The 15,225-nt window shown below is 35.0% G+C and overlaps 1 protein-coding gene across 1 annotated transcript in view; it reads left to right on the forward strand.

The window, feature by feature from the left end:
• RP1 (RP1 axonemal microtubule associated) overlaps positions 1 to 15,225 on the forward strand; it is a 136,003-nt gene that overhangs the window by 42,962 nt on the left and 77,816 nt on the right. The window contains 4 exon segments of the mRNA XM_036338241.1: positions 278 to 454; positions 3,214 to 3,426; positions 5,662 to 5,839; positions 10,570 to 10,701. Of these exon segments, the coding sequence (XP_036194134.1) occupies positions 278 to 454; positions 3,214 to 3,426; positions 5,662 to 5,839; positions 10,570 to 10,701 (700 nt within the window).

The following is a 15,225-nucleotide window of genomic DNA, read 5'->3' on the forward strand; positions in this document are numbered from 1 at the left end:
TTAACATCTCATTAAATTATCCTGCTATGGAATTATTTTTATTGTTACCCAATAGTCTACCATAGGTTCTGAGAATCAAGAGAAAAAGAAAGTTCTTGGGTAAAGACACTGGGAATGATGCTGGGGAACCAAAACTATTGAATTACAAAGATATGAGATTATATAAATAGTTCAAGAGTGCTATAGAGTGGAGTAGACTTCTACAGGCATATAATGTCAACACATTTTAAATTTACTCTCTATTGTTAATGCAAAGGATTTCCCCCTTTTCTTTTAGGCTAGTGGTGGAGCCTCCACTGAGCTACGGGTGCGTTATCAGCCTAACCGCTGTGCACTTCTTGAGTCAGCACAGGTTCCTGGGCACACCGTTATCTTTGACTCCCATGGCAAAATAGCTGATGAATCATCAACAGGCTATGCAGGCCTTTCCAAAGAATTTGTTGTTTTTGTCAAGGTAAAATGGAGGAAAGTCATTAAAGTTTATATTGCTGAACACCTACTTTCTCTTGCTCTGTCAAGGAAAGCTCTTGAATGGAGTCATATGGGGTAATCAGATGTCTTCCCACGAGGTGGCATTGATGCCTATTGCCTTTTATTTACCCAGACTGAAAGGCCAGAGGGATCATAACAGCAGCAACAAACCAATGGGAGTAACATCCCATATCAATTGGAGGTTAAAACTATGGATGTGGGGATTCTTAATAAAAGTTAGAAAATCTTACATTTGGGACTTAAACAACTGTATATATTTAATTTTTCTGACAATTAGAATGTTTGCACCCTTTGAGTGTGGTATATACATGTAGTGATTTCATAATACTTGTGCTTCTTCCTTTATAGTATATGTTTGTGACCTTATTTTAAAAATATTATCATCATATTAATATAATGTCTATCAGTTATAAGACTGTGTATTTTGTGCCTTTATTGGAGGCACTTTATTGAGACCTCCATTACATACAAGACTAAATTTAACCATCATGAAAATATTGACAGATATTGTTATTTGTTTTTTAAATGGGGAGAAAAACATTTCAGGAAGTTAAGAATCTTGACTAGTATAGCATGGCTAGTCAATGATGGTTCATGAATCAAATCAAGGTCAGCTTCTCTTCCAAACTGTTTATACTTATAAAATAAACATTTTATCACATTATCATTTTTCAAAACAACAAGATTTTAATGGTTGCATAATATTTAAACATAAGGAATATATACATACATATATATTTGTTTATCATTGTACCTTTAATCTTTGTCTTTTCATTTTACATCTCTACATATATTACTGCAACATATACTTTGACAACAAATCTTTGACCACATATTTTATTATGTTCTTTTTTCTTTTCCATTATTTTTTTTAACTTAGATAATTTGAAACTGAACATAAGGATCAGAATACAAAATCTTTAAGACTCTAGAAACATACTGCCAAATTTTCTTTCAGGAATGTACCAATTTTTAATCCTGAGAAACTTAAGTCAACTATGAAGTTAGAGAGAACAGTTCATATACCACCTCACTGCTGATACAAACTTTAGAGTTCAGGAGTCTCTGAGATCACTAAAACAACTCATGGTTAAGGTTTTTTTGCAGGGAAGGATAACAGATGAAAATTAGCTAACGGAATAGACACAGAGGGCAGAGTCTAGGAGAAGTAGCAGACATTGTCCTCTTCCCATGGAGTCAGGACAGTGATACTTTCTCAGCATTAATATGTGATAGCCTGTATGGAATATTGCCAACCAGGGGAGCAAGCTCACCTGCGCCTTTACTTGGGTTCCAACATATAGGGAGTACACGTGGGCGATTTCAGTCTCCTGCCTCTCGGAGGTCAACTGGCATCTTGTGACTCAAAGTTCCTACCCTAAATCACATTTATATTATATGGCTTACCCAAGACCCTCAAGCAAACAAAAACACTCCTATCAGGTATTACATTAAGGGTTTAGATAGTAAAACTCTCTGAAGGCCACAGACCTCTCTATGTAATATTAAATTCTTTACTACCTAACTCCCATCGGCAGTGTAGGAAAGTATCCATTTCATCGACTCAAGTGTTGAGTATGGTCCTTAAAAAATAACACCTGACAATTTTCTAGGGGGAATAAACATGTAATTTTAGCTTTATTTATTTTTTAATTACTAGTGTGGGTACCTTTCTTTATGTTTATACACCATTTGTGTTTTGTCTTTTGTGACTTATGTGTTTATGTATTTTATCCATTTTTCTACAGTGTTAGTGTATTTCTAATTAACTTTAAAGAACTATTTATATCTTCCTCTTAAGCTGTTGATTGCATAAAATTTTCTTAAACATATCTTATATATTTAATGTCTCTTTTCTTTTATTCATTTATGTATTCTTACATGCATACATTTAACTAATATGCATACAATGCATTTCATAATTCAGGTACTTGGCTAGCAGAATATTCTGCTTTATATTAGTATTAAAACTATTTTTAATAGTGACTATAAATTTATTAAGAGAAGTGTTTGTGTTTTGTATCTTTTTTAAAAATTGAATTTATTGGGGTGACATTGGTTCACAAAACCATACAGGTTTCAAGTATACAACTCAACAAAACATCATCTGCACACTCCCCCACCCCTTTGCTCACCGCCACCTACCGCCCACCCCCTTCCCTCTGGCTATCACTACACTGTTGTCTGTTTCTATGTGATATATATATGTTTTGTATCTTTTTAAAATCTCTGTAGCATCTGATGCTTACCTTCACACTCTCAATAAATAATGATTCATGTGAATCAGGAGTCTACCAGATAACCTCCTTTATTTTTGTTCAGTTTTGCATTGCAATTAAGCTATTTATTATTTTCTTTTGCTCATTTAAAAAATATTTTTATTGATTTCACAGAGAAAGAGAGAAGGAGAGAAATAGAAACACCAGTGATGAGAGAGAATCATTGATGGGCTGCCTCCTGCACTCCCCACACTAGGGATTGAGCCCACAACCCAGGCACGTGCCTGGCCGGGAATCGAACCGTGATGTCCAGGTTCATAGGTTGGCGCTCAACCACTGAGCATGCTAGCTGGGCATTTTTTGCTCATTTTTAATCACCAAGCTTCTGGTAAGATCCTGATCACTGCAACTTCTGTAAGAGAGTGGCCTCTATTGCCATATTCCTCTAGCAATACTTGAGCTTGTTATTTATTGCTTTTCTGTTCTATTTGTTGCTCTGAAGGGTGTGTTCCTCAACAGTGCTGTGGTTCTGCTTGCCACAAGCCTGTGCCAAGCCCTGTGTCTCCAGCCGGATGGCAGCTGCACTGGAGTGGGAAACCAGTCTGAAAAATCCTACTGGAAAGTGCATAAAATCAGCGCTGGGATTTGCATGTTTGAAAGTGTGAAAAATGCACGGATGTATCTGAGGATTAAAGATGGCCATTGTGACGGAACAGTAAGCATCTGCTCTTATTTTTCTCAGCAGACGTTTAAGACATTTGCCAAATATAGATATGAGAATAGCAATTTCTTAATAATTCCTTTTTTAGTTTTAATCTATGAACAATCTGGAAATTGGGTGTTATATATGGTGGTCTCCCTTAGCTAGTGTTTTTAATGAGTGGGTATGATTGGTATGAATGCTTGGTATGATTGGAGTGGAATCCGGACCCTTGAGAGACACAATTTCTGAAACATAATGTGTGTACAAATCACCTGGGAATTGTGTTAGAAAGCAGATTCTATCTTAGACTGCAGTGGAATTGTGTGCCTGCATTTCTAATAACAACCAGCTGTTGATGAGCTGGTTTGCAAACCACACTTTGAGAACCAAGGTACTAGAAAGTCTCAGTTCAACAATATTTCCTAGCTGCTGCTTTTGGTGCCTGAATTTCCACCAATGGAAACCCTGTACTTTGAATAAGGAAGTGATTTTAAATTCCAAATATTAAGGGCTCTTCTTTAACACCTTAGGAGGGGAGGTGGGAGGCAACTAACATAACATCTTTTATAGATTTATAATTTTCCTATGGATTGAGTGGCAAAAGGATTATACATTTAACTTACTGATTAATGCTCTGTGTATCTGTTCTTGTTTGAAACAGTTTAAACTCTTTTTCAGATAAACTCAGAGATGCCCCCACTCCCCTTTCCCCTTACCAGTGTGGCTCTGGCTGTGTGGGAGAGTTTGCATGAGTTTCTGGAGGTGGGAAGAGGGAAGGCTTAGATCAGTGATGGCAAACCTATGACACGCGTGTCAGAGGTGACACGCAAACTCATTTTTTTGGTTGATTTTTCTTTGTTAAATGGCATTTAAATATATAAAATAAATATCAAAAATATAAGTCTTTGTTTTACTATGGTTGCAAATATCAAAAAATTTCTATATGTGACACAGCATCAGAGTTAAGTTAGGGTTTTTCAAAATGCTGACACGCCAAGCTCAAAAGGTTCGCCATCACTGGCTTAGATCATTCAGGGTTCTCTGGCTCCCTGTCTTGAGTGGACTGGTGAGTCTGCACTGATGTTCACAGGGCAAAAGAGGAAAGCACGTGCACACACACATTTAATTAGCGTCCTTGATTAACTCACCAGAGGGTTGTAAAGTGGGCTATATTCCATTTCACAGAAGAGGAAGTCATGCTTGAGAAACAGAGTGTCAGGCTTATGGTCTTTAAACTGGTAAGTGGACTAATTGAGATAAAAACAGGTAACAGGCCCTGGCTGGGTAGCTCAGTTGGTTACAGTGTCATCCAGATATGACAAGGTTTTGGGTTTGATTCCCGGTCAGGGCACATACAATAATCAACGAATGCATGCACAAGTAAGTGGAAAGCAATATTTCTCTCTCTCTCTCTCTCTCTCTCTCTCTCTCTCTCTCTCTCTCTCTCTCTCTCTCTCAAAAAAAAATCAATTAAGAAAACTAACAGGTAACATTGTTATTATCATGGCCAGACTAATTGAGAGTAAAATTTCATAATACGCAGTCACCTTAGAGAAGGAACATCAGGAAGTAGCTTTTCCTTCATATCACCAACATCCACAAAGTATACAAACCTTTCTCTTCTGGGACTCTTAAATCTTATAAGAAAACCTCTTTAAGGTCATAAAATGTGAACATAGTGACTTTTCTAATATTCAATTATAAATGGCATTAAAAAAGAGAGAGGTGATTTTGATTATCTGATATATAGATGACTTCTAGGCTTCTAAGTCTTGAATTTTTGCTATACAGTCTTTGAGCAATTTATGTGAACTCGATTTACCGGTGGCAATTCAATCCAGAAAATGTGGACTAGCACAGAAAATTAGTTTATGTTTAAATGTAAATAAACTTTATGGCAAAAATTTCTCTCTTTTCATCATTACATTATTTTCCAAAAGGAAAACTTCACAGTTCACTGTTCTCTATTCTCCTACAAATGGGCAACACTGAAATAGAACATAGCTTCTCTGTGATTCCGAGCTCTCCTGTCCAAGGTGTGCACCTTGCCTCAGCCACTCACCTGGTCTCTGTTTCTGGATCTTATGGAACAGGGTCGAGTGCCTAGGACAATTCATGTAACAGTTCCTAGATTTGGCATGAGGATTTGAAAATGAAGCAAAATTATATTCTTGTGAAATGACTGGTTTAAAATTCTGCCCTTCAGGGTTTGCTCATAGTTACAAAATCATGTTATGTTGATTGCAGGGTACAGGAGATATTGACTGTCATTTTAAAATTAAGAAGAACTTGGAAAATGCATCTATAAGCCTGGAATCTACAAAGAGCCCGGGATTGTTTGTTGGACTCCAGTCAGATGGACAGGTGAAACCAGTTATTTACACCAAGAATGGGAATGCTTTCTTCTATCCACAAGTCATCAAATGTACGTTTACTCTGAAATGTTTCATTGTTTTTGCTCCGTGATAGTTGTACACACTGATATTTTCATCATTTTTTTTCTCAGAAAATTTCTGCTGTTAGGCTTTTTATGGTTGCTATTCTAAAAGCAGTAAAAAACCAAAAACAAACCTATAATAACGACCACATACCTCAAATTCTGCTATTTAATGTTTGGTATGAAGATTTTGCTACATCAGTCTCCTTTATAGTTTTTTAAATTGGGTGTGTGCACTTGTGTGTGTGTGCATCTCTGTGTGTGTGTGTCTGTGTGCATGTGTGCTTGTATTTTATTTGAGGATATCTCCATATACACTGAGAGGGGATGGGGCTGTTAGAAACATTCTCAGCTTAATTGCTATGAATTTTTTATGATCATAGTAGGAAAGGAGATTGAAAAGATCAACACAAATGATATTTGAATTAAAAATAGAATTTGAAAAAAAGAAGTCTAAGGATAGGACAGAAATGTGAGTATTTTTAAACTGACTTTTTGTATCTAAGTTTAGGGTCTCTAGTAAATTGAAGTAAGAATCTGAAATCTTTACATAAATAATTTAAACTTAGAATGCATTTGCTTGAACACCACAGTTAATGAGGCGACTCTGTTGTGTTCTTAAATTATTTCAAAATATAGTTTGTAGTTTAATTTGTCCCTGCTGTAGTCCCATGTATTTGGGCTTAATCAAAATCCTGATGATTTTCTTAGTCAGTATGACTCTTATTTAACTTCTCTTTTCTTATCAAAGTCTGTATATATATTTATATAAAGTCTGTATATATATATATATATATTTATATAATATCACTATATGCGTATAGTGATATTATATCTACAGAAGATAGTTTAAAATAAGAAAAAATAGAGCTTGATGTTAACATGGTGGTCTATTCGGTCCTATTCTTTGTGCTATCTGCATTAATTCCTTTTTAGCATTTAGTTGCCATCTTTAAAAGTTTTCAAATGATTGGGCTAGTACACCTTAACTCACTGCCATCCACACCACCACTCCCTCTGTGCTCTGTGTTTCCACAGCCTGGCACAGAGCGGCACTCCTACTCAACAAAATGGGTATGCCATCTGTCTCAGCAGCTCTGGAGGGAAACAGATGACGAGAGAGAAAGCAGAAAGATGCAGGGTGGAGTAGAAGAAAAAGCAGTGAGAAATAGCTAGCAGGCGACAGCACACATGTGGGAAGAGCACAGGAAGAAAGGAAAACTCATACAAAGGAAAGGGTAGGGTGGTGAAGCAAAGATGAGGAATAAAATAGATAGCAATGATTAGAAAAGATGAGTAGAAGAAAAAATAATTTGTGACAATACATGAAAGAGATAATAAAAGGGTCAACCGAGGGTATTAGTACCAGTAGAACCACTAGAAACAAAAGAATTCTTTCTTACAGGCTCTACAATGTAGTTCTATTATAGAGCATGGATGGTCTGAGTTTTCTTGTCTACTTACCAGCTGTATTAATATCAAAGAACTTTGGTTTCTGTATCTGTGTAACCAGGGTAATAGTAACATCTTTTCTCTCTGCCCCACAGAGCTGTTGGGGACCAAGCCAGTTAAGAGTATGGGAAAGTTCTTGTTTCAGTGATAATAGCTAACTATTATGGGCAGTTATTTTGTGCCAGGCATTGCAAAGTACAGGTTACATTTTTCAACATGATTTTGAAAAGTAGGCATGCTATTTTTTTATTGTCTTTTGAGACTGCACTCTGATTATTTGATAATTTTTTTTTTAAAAAAAGAATTGAATATCTCCAGTGATTATGAAACTTTAAAAGCTTAGAGCAAATGGGGCTGGGGCTGATTTTATATTGATTAAACTGGTTGATAGGCACCTGTAAACTGCTTATGTAATTTTTTTCCTTTATTATTTTTATTATAAAAATATGTGCAATTGTGGAAAAATTTGAAAATATACCCATGTAATCTATCCAGCAGTAAAAACTGTATTTTGATGTATAGATTATCATGATTTTTTCTATGAAGGTATGTGTTGTATATATTTATCTACCATTTTATCTAAATATACTAAAAAGTATATTTTTAAACAAAAAATGGGTTGCGATTTTTTATATATGAAAACAATTTTCTGATTTTTGCTTAAAAATAAATGATTTAAATAAATACACATAGTGTAGTTTTGGCATTAGTCGTCAGTCCTATGGGTAATTGCCTAGAGGCGTCTGTTTGTCCTGCTGTACACAGCTTCCCCTTTCCTGACTTTGGACAAAGTATGCTTTAACCTCACAAGTTATCCTTATGATTAGACACAAATTCCTGTGACTAACAAGCTCTTTCTATTTGGATCAACCCATGAAGATAATCATGGAATTTTGTTAGTTAAATTAGCATTTATGAAAGCTCTGTAATGTTAATAGAAATTGGTATATTTCTTTGATTCTCATACTTTAGTAAAGGCACATGAAGTATTATTTAAATGATGCTTTAGTTAGAATAGTATTCATTGCAGGTGTCTCTTTCACTTGAAAACAATAGATGGGAAGATTTTTTTTTTTTAAATATATTTTGTTGATTTTTTTTTTTAACTTTTTTTTTTTTTTTAAATATATTTTACTGATTTTTTACAGAGAGGAAGGGAGAGGGATAGAGAGTCAGAAACATCGATGAGAGAGAAACATCGATCAGCTGCCTCCTGCACATCTCCTACTGGGGATGTGCCCGCAACCCAGGCACATGCCCCTGACCGGAATCGAACCTGGGACCCCTCAGTCCGCAGGCCGACGCTCTATCCACTGAGCCAAAGCAACTATTATATTTATAAAAAATGCTGACATTGTTTTTGAGGATGAGGTAGAATCTTGAGAAGCCAGTGCTGGGAGGCAGAGAGATGAGAGATGCTTATTCCCATGTCATCATTTGCTTTGGCTGCCCTACTGTGCAACCCTTTCTGAGCTTGTTTCTGATTTCTAGACAGAACATTAATTTTTTTCTCCTCTGTGCTCCATTGGCACTCCGTGCTATATCTGTTATAGCATTCACCAATATATACCATTCTTTACATGTTCTCCTTCTGGGCTGTATACCCTATTAATGTCCAAGGCATGTCTTATTCATTGACTTACAATTTATGCTGATGGAAGTGACTAGAAGAAAGTTTATCTTGTCTTTGTAGATCCTAGATTTCTACATTATTAGTAAACTAGAGACCCAATGCACGAAATTCATGCAAGAGTAGGCCTTCCTTCCCCTGGATGCTGGCACGAGCTTCCCTCTGGCACCCGGGACCCAGTCTTCCCTCACAGCCCCGGCTTCGTCCGGAAGGACGTCCGGTCTAATTAGCACATTATGCTTTTATTATTATAGATAATGAAAATCCTTAATTATGTATCTCTTTTTAAAATCTTTTTATTTTAAATGACGAGAGAGAGAGAGAGAGAGAGAGAAATCAATGTGAGAAACATGGATTGATAGCCTCCCATATATGCCTGGACCAGGCTCAAACCTGCAACCCTTTTGGTGTTTGGGACGACACTCCAACTAACTGAGTCACCAGCCTGGGCATTATGGATCTCTTATTGGGTCATAATAAAATGTACCCTAAATTATACTTTTTCTTTCTTCTCCACGAGTTAATTTATCCTCAGCATACACACTTCCTGTTTCCTGATTTTCCTTTTAATGTTTTAAAGTTGTTTTTTTTTTAACCAGCATCAATCTCTACTATCTAAGCATTGCATTATAAATAAACCATATGTAAAAACATGTTTTACAGGGTTTGGTGTTAAAAAGCTTATTATTGTCTGAATCTTTATCTTATAATCCTTTAAGGATATACATGATGATATCATCATGGGCAGTCTTCAGACAGCAGTGTTATAACTCCATAAGATTAAGTTTTGTTAATTCCTGTTAGCCATACCTCTGAGGTTATGCCTTCTCATGCTAACATATACTTTATGAGTCATCTTTACTTATTGACTGCAATTGTGGTATCAAGAAATAGCTGCTATTATTTCTGATTATATAGAATCAGACATCTGTATAATTTTTTTTTGTTGTTGCTGATGATCCCTCTATTTTCTGACAGTCATAGTTTGAATTACTATAATTTAAAAATGGCTGTACTATGACTAATCCCTAAGAATAAAACACAAACTTAAACTTTGAAGTTCTAAATACAAATAGTACTCATGAGCATGGACTATAAAAGTGGAGTCATTATTCAGCGAGGGTGGGGATATCTATTCCTGAACAAGACACCAAAACAACTTGTTTCAAAATAAAAGACAGTGCAATAGCGAATGTTTTCTTCATTTCTAGGTATAGGTATATTTCTTTGATTCTCATATTTTAGTAAAGCCACATGAAGTATTGTTTAAATGACATTTTAGTCAGTTTACCCTTTTGAAGAAGGCAAAGTAGCAGATTATCAAAGGAGTTCCTGTTAGAATCTATAAAAAATATCTTGAATAAGTCATTTGATTCATACTGTGACGTTAAATTATTGCTTTGATTTATAAAGCAGTGAGTAGATTTTAACGGAATACCATTCACGCACAGCCTGCTGCTAAGAGTAAAAAGTCATTTTCTGGTAACTGTGTAATACAGAGTAAAAGGATTTGACTAGGCATTGAAATGGAAACAATATCAAAACTTAAACTTGCATACGTTAAACACATGGTGAGTTTTCTGAGAAGAAACAAGTGATTTTAAAAGGATGATCTCTTTTAAAATCTTAATTTCAGTTGGCAGAGAAAACCCAATGGGTATGTCTGCAACACCCAGCCAAGAAGAGGAAAAGATCCAGGAGTCAAAACACCAGCAAGAAATACCACCTGAATCTGAGGCCAGAGGTTCCTCGCTTTCTTCAACTGCAAGTAAGCAGCAGTTTTGTCTTTTGTTTTTCTTCTTCTTTTGGTTTGTTTGTCTGCACTGGTTCTTTGTGAACACCTCAAGGAGAACACCAAGTTATTTTTATAATATAGGTTACATTGTAACACATGAACCTAGCTTTTAAGCTGTTATCTTACCTTTTTTATGCTTGGGCTCTATATTGCAAAACATAAATATATTTAAAAACTAGAGACCTGATGCACGAAATTCATGTAAGGGCCTTGGCCCCAGCCCCAACCTGCTGCTGCTGTGACCGGGGCCTCTCCTGCCTCTGCTGTGGCCCCCACCCACTGCGGCTTTGTCCGGAAGGAAGGATGTCCAGAAAGACGTCCGGTCTAATTAGCATATTGCACTTTTATTATTACAGATGTATTTATTTCTTTACCTTGAATTCAATTGTCACTCCTGAACAATGACTTGAAAAGAAGGTAACATTAAATTGTGACATCATATTGGACTATTACCTACAAAATATCTTACGAATATATTTTATAAATAACAGCAAATTCTCACCAAAGTCTAAACAACAACAAAAATAATCTCTTCCATTTCTCTGATATAGAAAATGAGGCATCAATAAAGTGTTCTAGGCCTGAGAGGTTTGGATTTTTAGTTTCTAGTTTTAGTCTGTTTGATCATTTTTCTCGTTCTTAAATGTATTATCTTCTATGGATATCTGACAAATTCTGTGCATCAGAATCTAGTTATCTTTGGGTAAACTGACATAGTGACCACTGTGTCTGAAACATTTTTTAAACCCATCTTGAGGAATAGATAAATGATCATGTTACCTTTAAAAAAGTGCTTTTTGAAAATCAGTTATTGGGTGTGCTTTCTTTTTTATTTCAGATAGCAACAGAAAATAGACGTCTCTTTCTGACAGCCCTATGATACTATTGTATCAACCAGAGGAAAGAGAAATGAGCCTTTTGAGTTTTGCTGTATGGACAAGGCCCAGTGTTGTATTTCCATGACATGTCATGAATCCATGGAGCAGTGGGACAGATCACATTGCGTGAGAAACATGTGCTTAGTTAAAATTTTTCTCAGAGGGAGAATTCAGTCTTGTGTCAGGAGGTATGGATCCTCAATCCAGGATGGCCACCTCAAGTTAAGATTGACTTGACTGAAAATAGCATGCTAGCTGAAATCTCTGGGAGTAGATACATTTTTATGAGTATCAAAACATTTAAGAGAAAAAAAATATGTATTTTATGAAAATTTGTTCTGGTGAAAACATTTAAAAAATGTTATCATTGTTAATTTTCTTTAAAATTTAAGGTACACAAGATATTGATTTGATACATTTATGTATTGCACTATGATGCCCCTCTATCATGTCACATAATGATCATTTCTTTTTTATGATGAGAAGTATTAAGATCTAGTCTCTTAGTAAGTCTGATATTTAAAATAAGATGTTGTCTATAATTGCTATACTATACATTAGATCTCTGGGTCTTATTTATCTACTAGCTTCAAGTTTGTATCCTTAAATATCTCTCCCTTTTCTCCCACTCCCAACCCTTGCTGTTGGTAACTACCATTTTACTTTCTGTTTTTACAAGTTTGGCTTTTTAAAATTTTATTCCACATGTAAGTGATATAATACAGTATGTGTCTTTGTATCTCACTTAGCATAATGTCCTCAAGTTCCACCCATGTTGTTACAAATGGCAGGATTTCCTTCTTTCTCATGGCTGAATAATATTTCTGTATATACCCAGAAATGGGATTACTGAGTCTTATGAAGAAACATCCAGGCCATACTAGGCACAAATAAAATTTAAGTCATTAATTCATTATAAAAAGGCACAATTTTTTTTTATTGTAATTAATGGCAATACTACATGTTATGGCAATACTAGTTAATGGCAATAGAAATGGAGAATGGGCCAGAAACTGAGAAAAAGGAGACTTAACTTTATTAATGAAGCTGTTTAATTTATTAACTATTTGAAGTATTGATATAGCATATACCTTGTGTTTAGACATTAAATCCTGAAAATCTAGGTGATAAAGCTTTCTTAATGCAAATGTCATCTACAAAATCCCCATGATTTGTTTAAATTTTGCCTTCTGTGATTGCAGTAGAAATGGTTTTTATAAGTATCCTTCATGTGGGCAAAAATGTCTTTACATATTAATATTACTTAGAAGACTGATTCATTACTGAGTGATCAGATCATGATTCTCTTTCTACTTCTATAAAACATCTGTAGTAGTTAAAACTTATTTATTGTGAAAAATACCTTCCTCTTTGTTTTGCTATTTAGCTGTTATGCTAGATAGATTTGGGTTACATTAATTCATATAAAAATAAATTAAATTAGTTGAAAAATACTTTAAAAACTTATAAAGCTTATTTTGTACTTTAAAGACATCAAAACCAACGATCCATTCCTGAAGAATGAGATTATGTTTGTCAGTCTACCTTTAGGATAGGGCAAGATGTATGTAATTTGGGGGTTAGGTATTATAGATAAAATAAACTCATCCTTTGTATTCAAAAGGCTCATGTATTAGAAAAGAAAGGAAGACAAAGATCTAGAACTTATAATACCACATCTATATATAGTATATATGTATTTTAAAGTGTGAGTCTAAATGGGAGACTGTCTTCTCATTTAATCAGGACAGTTAGAAAATTGGTATTTCTTTAATGTGGACTCCATATATCTGTCAGTATAATGTTGCTTGGAGCACATCTTTTTTGGACTCTTGGTATATACTAAGATCACTAGGATATTGTATATACAATATTCTTTCACTGAAAAAGATGTAACAGATTTTTAAACCAAATTTAGGCCTTTACCTTGATAACAATTATATTTTTTCTTCTTGGTATTAGTCCAATATTTTAGCATGTTGAGATAGCCTTGATTACTTGATCTTATTTTCTGTTAGCTATTCCTATCAGTGTTGTGCTTCCTGTGCTCAATATAAAAGCCTACTATACCTTACACCAAGAAACTGACAAATTAATGAATAAAACAAGACTATTTGTGTTAGTTTTTTAGAAATACTTTTACATTGCACGATACCTATAGAGAAAATGGTTTAACTTTTTATATTTTTTCCAGATTATTTTACATTTTAAAAAATAGGGTTAAATAATAATCATTTTTGTGACACTGTACTATCAAAATTAAGGGACATTTGATTTCAGTTTCTGCTTTACATTTTAGTGTAAATCAGCTTTCTTAAACACTGTCTTGAAAAAGCACACAAAGGTTTATGGGACTTGTCTTTTTATGCCCACACTTTCTGATAATGATTCATGCCTTTAGTTGACCTCAACTTTGACCAACCCATGAACTATGTATGGAATCAGCCTAATTTGTTATTTATGTCGATGTGTAATTTAAACATTTTTTTCAGAGCTTCAGGAGATCAACAGCACCAGAGGTAGCTTAGCTTTATTTTACTTTATATTGACTGAGTCAACTTGAGTGGTGCTAAATTAAAGTGTTCTCAATCAGACCGTCAAACCTCAGAGGGAAGGTAGGGGAGGGTGGGGGTAAGGGAGAGAGATCAACCAAAGTACTTATATGCCAGCATATAGGCCTAACCAATGGACACAGACAAAAGGGGAGTGAGGGCATGAGTGGGGGGGATGCTGGGTAATGTGGGGATAAAGACACATATGTAATAACTTAATTAATAAAAAAAATAAAGTGTTCTGTCACCCTCATGAAGAACATTTTTGAGACATCCGAGTAACTTTTAGGTACTATAGATTTTATTTAGGGAGCCCCTGAATGAGTCAGATGATGAAATCAGAATCTCCATAAAATATTCACCCATCTTAGAATATTTTAAAACTCTAGTCAACAAAAGCAACTGCTTTTATGGTTTTCAAATGGATAAATTTATTATCTGAGACTAATGGATTTTGGTTCATTTCCAAAAGATCAGGGTATTAGATGGAACTCATTTTTAATTGATAACAGCACAAACTTTAATTCATTGTTCTATATTATAAATTATACAATATTAAGTCATGAATTTTGAAACATGAGTGCACCCTGATGATTGTTATGTTTGTGCAAATGTGTTATGTTTGTGCAAATGTTATAGCAAGAAAAGACTTTAGAGACCATATCATGTTTGCAGATTAAATCAAACAAGCTACACACACACACACACACACACACACACACACACATACACACATGCGTGCATATGTTCGTATTTGGATACCCAAAAACTAAAACCAAGTAACCATGGTGTCTTGACCCCATTTGTTTTTTCATTTTATATTGTTCACTGGCCTTTCTGCTTCAGTCTTTCCCTACTCTATACAGTCCGCCCTGTTTCAGACAGATCTTTCTAATACTCAGAGCATGTCACCACCATAATTTAGAATCTTGACTTATTCCATGTTGTCTGCACAAAGGTATGCCAACTTCCAACTTGCCCAATGCCTTTCATGATCTCATTGTCTTGTTCAAGCACTTCTCCCTTAGTGTAGTTCTTTCATAATGCCTGCTACTACAAGTCTTTGT

Source organism: Myotis myotis, unplaced genomic scaffold, assembly GCF_014108235.1.
Source record: "Myotis myotis isolate mMyoMyo1 unplaced genomic scaffold, mMyoMyo1.p scaffold_m19_p_16, whole genome shotgun sequence".
NCBI classification, from domain to species: domain Eukaryota; kingdom Metazoa; phylum Chordata; class Mammalia; order Chiroptera; family Vespertilionidae; genus Myotis; species Myotis myotis.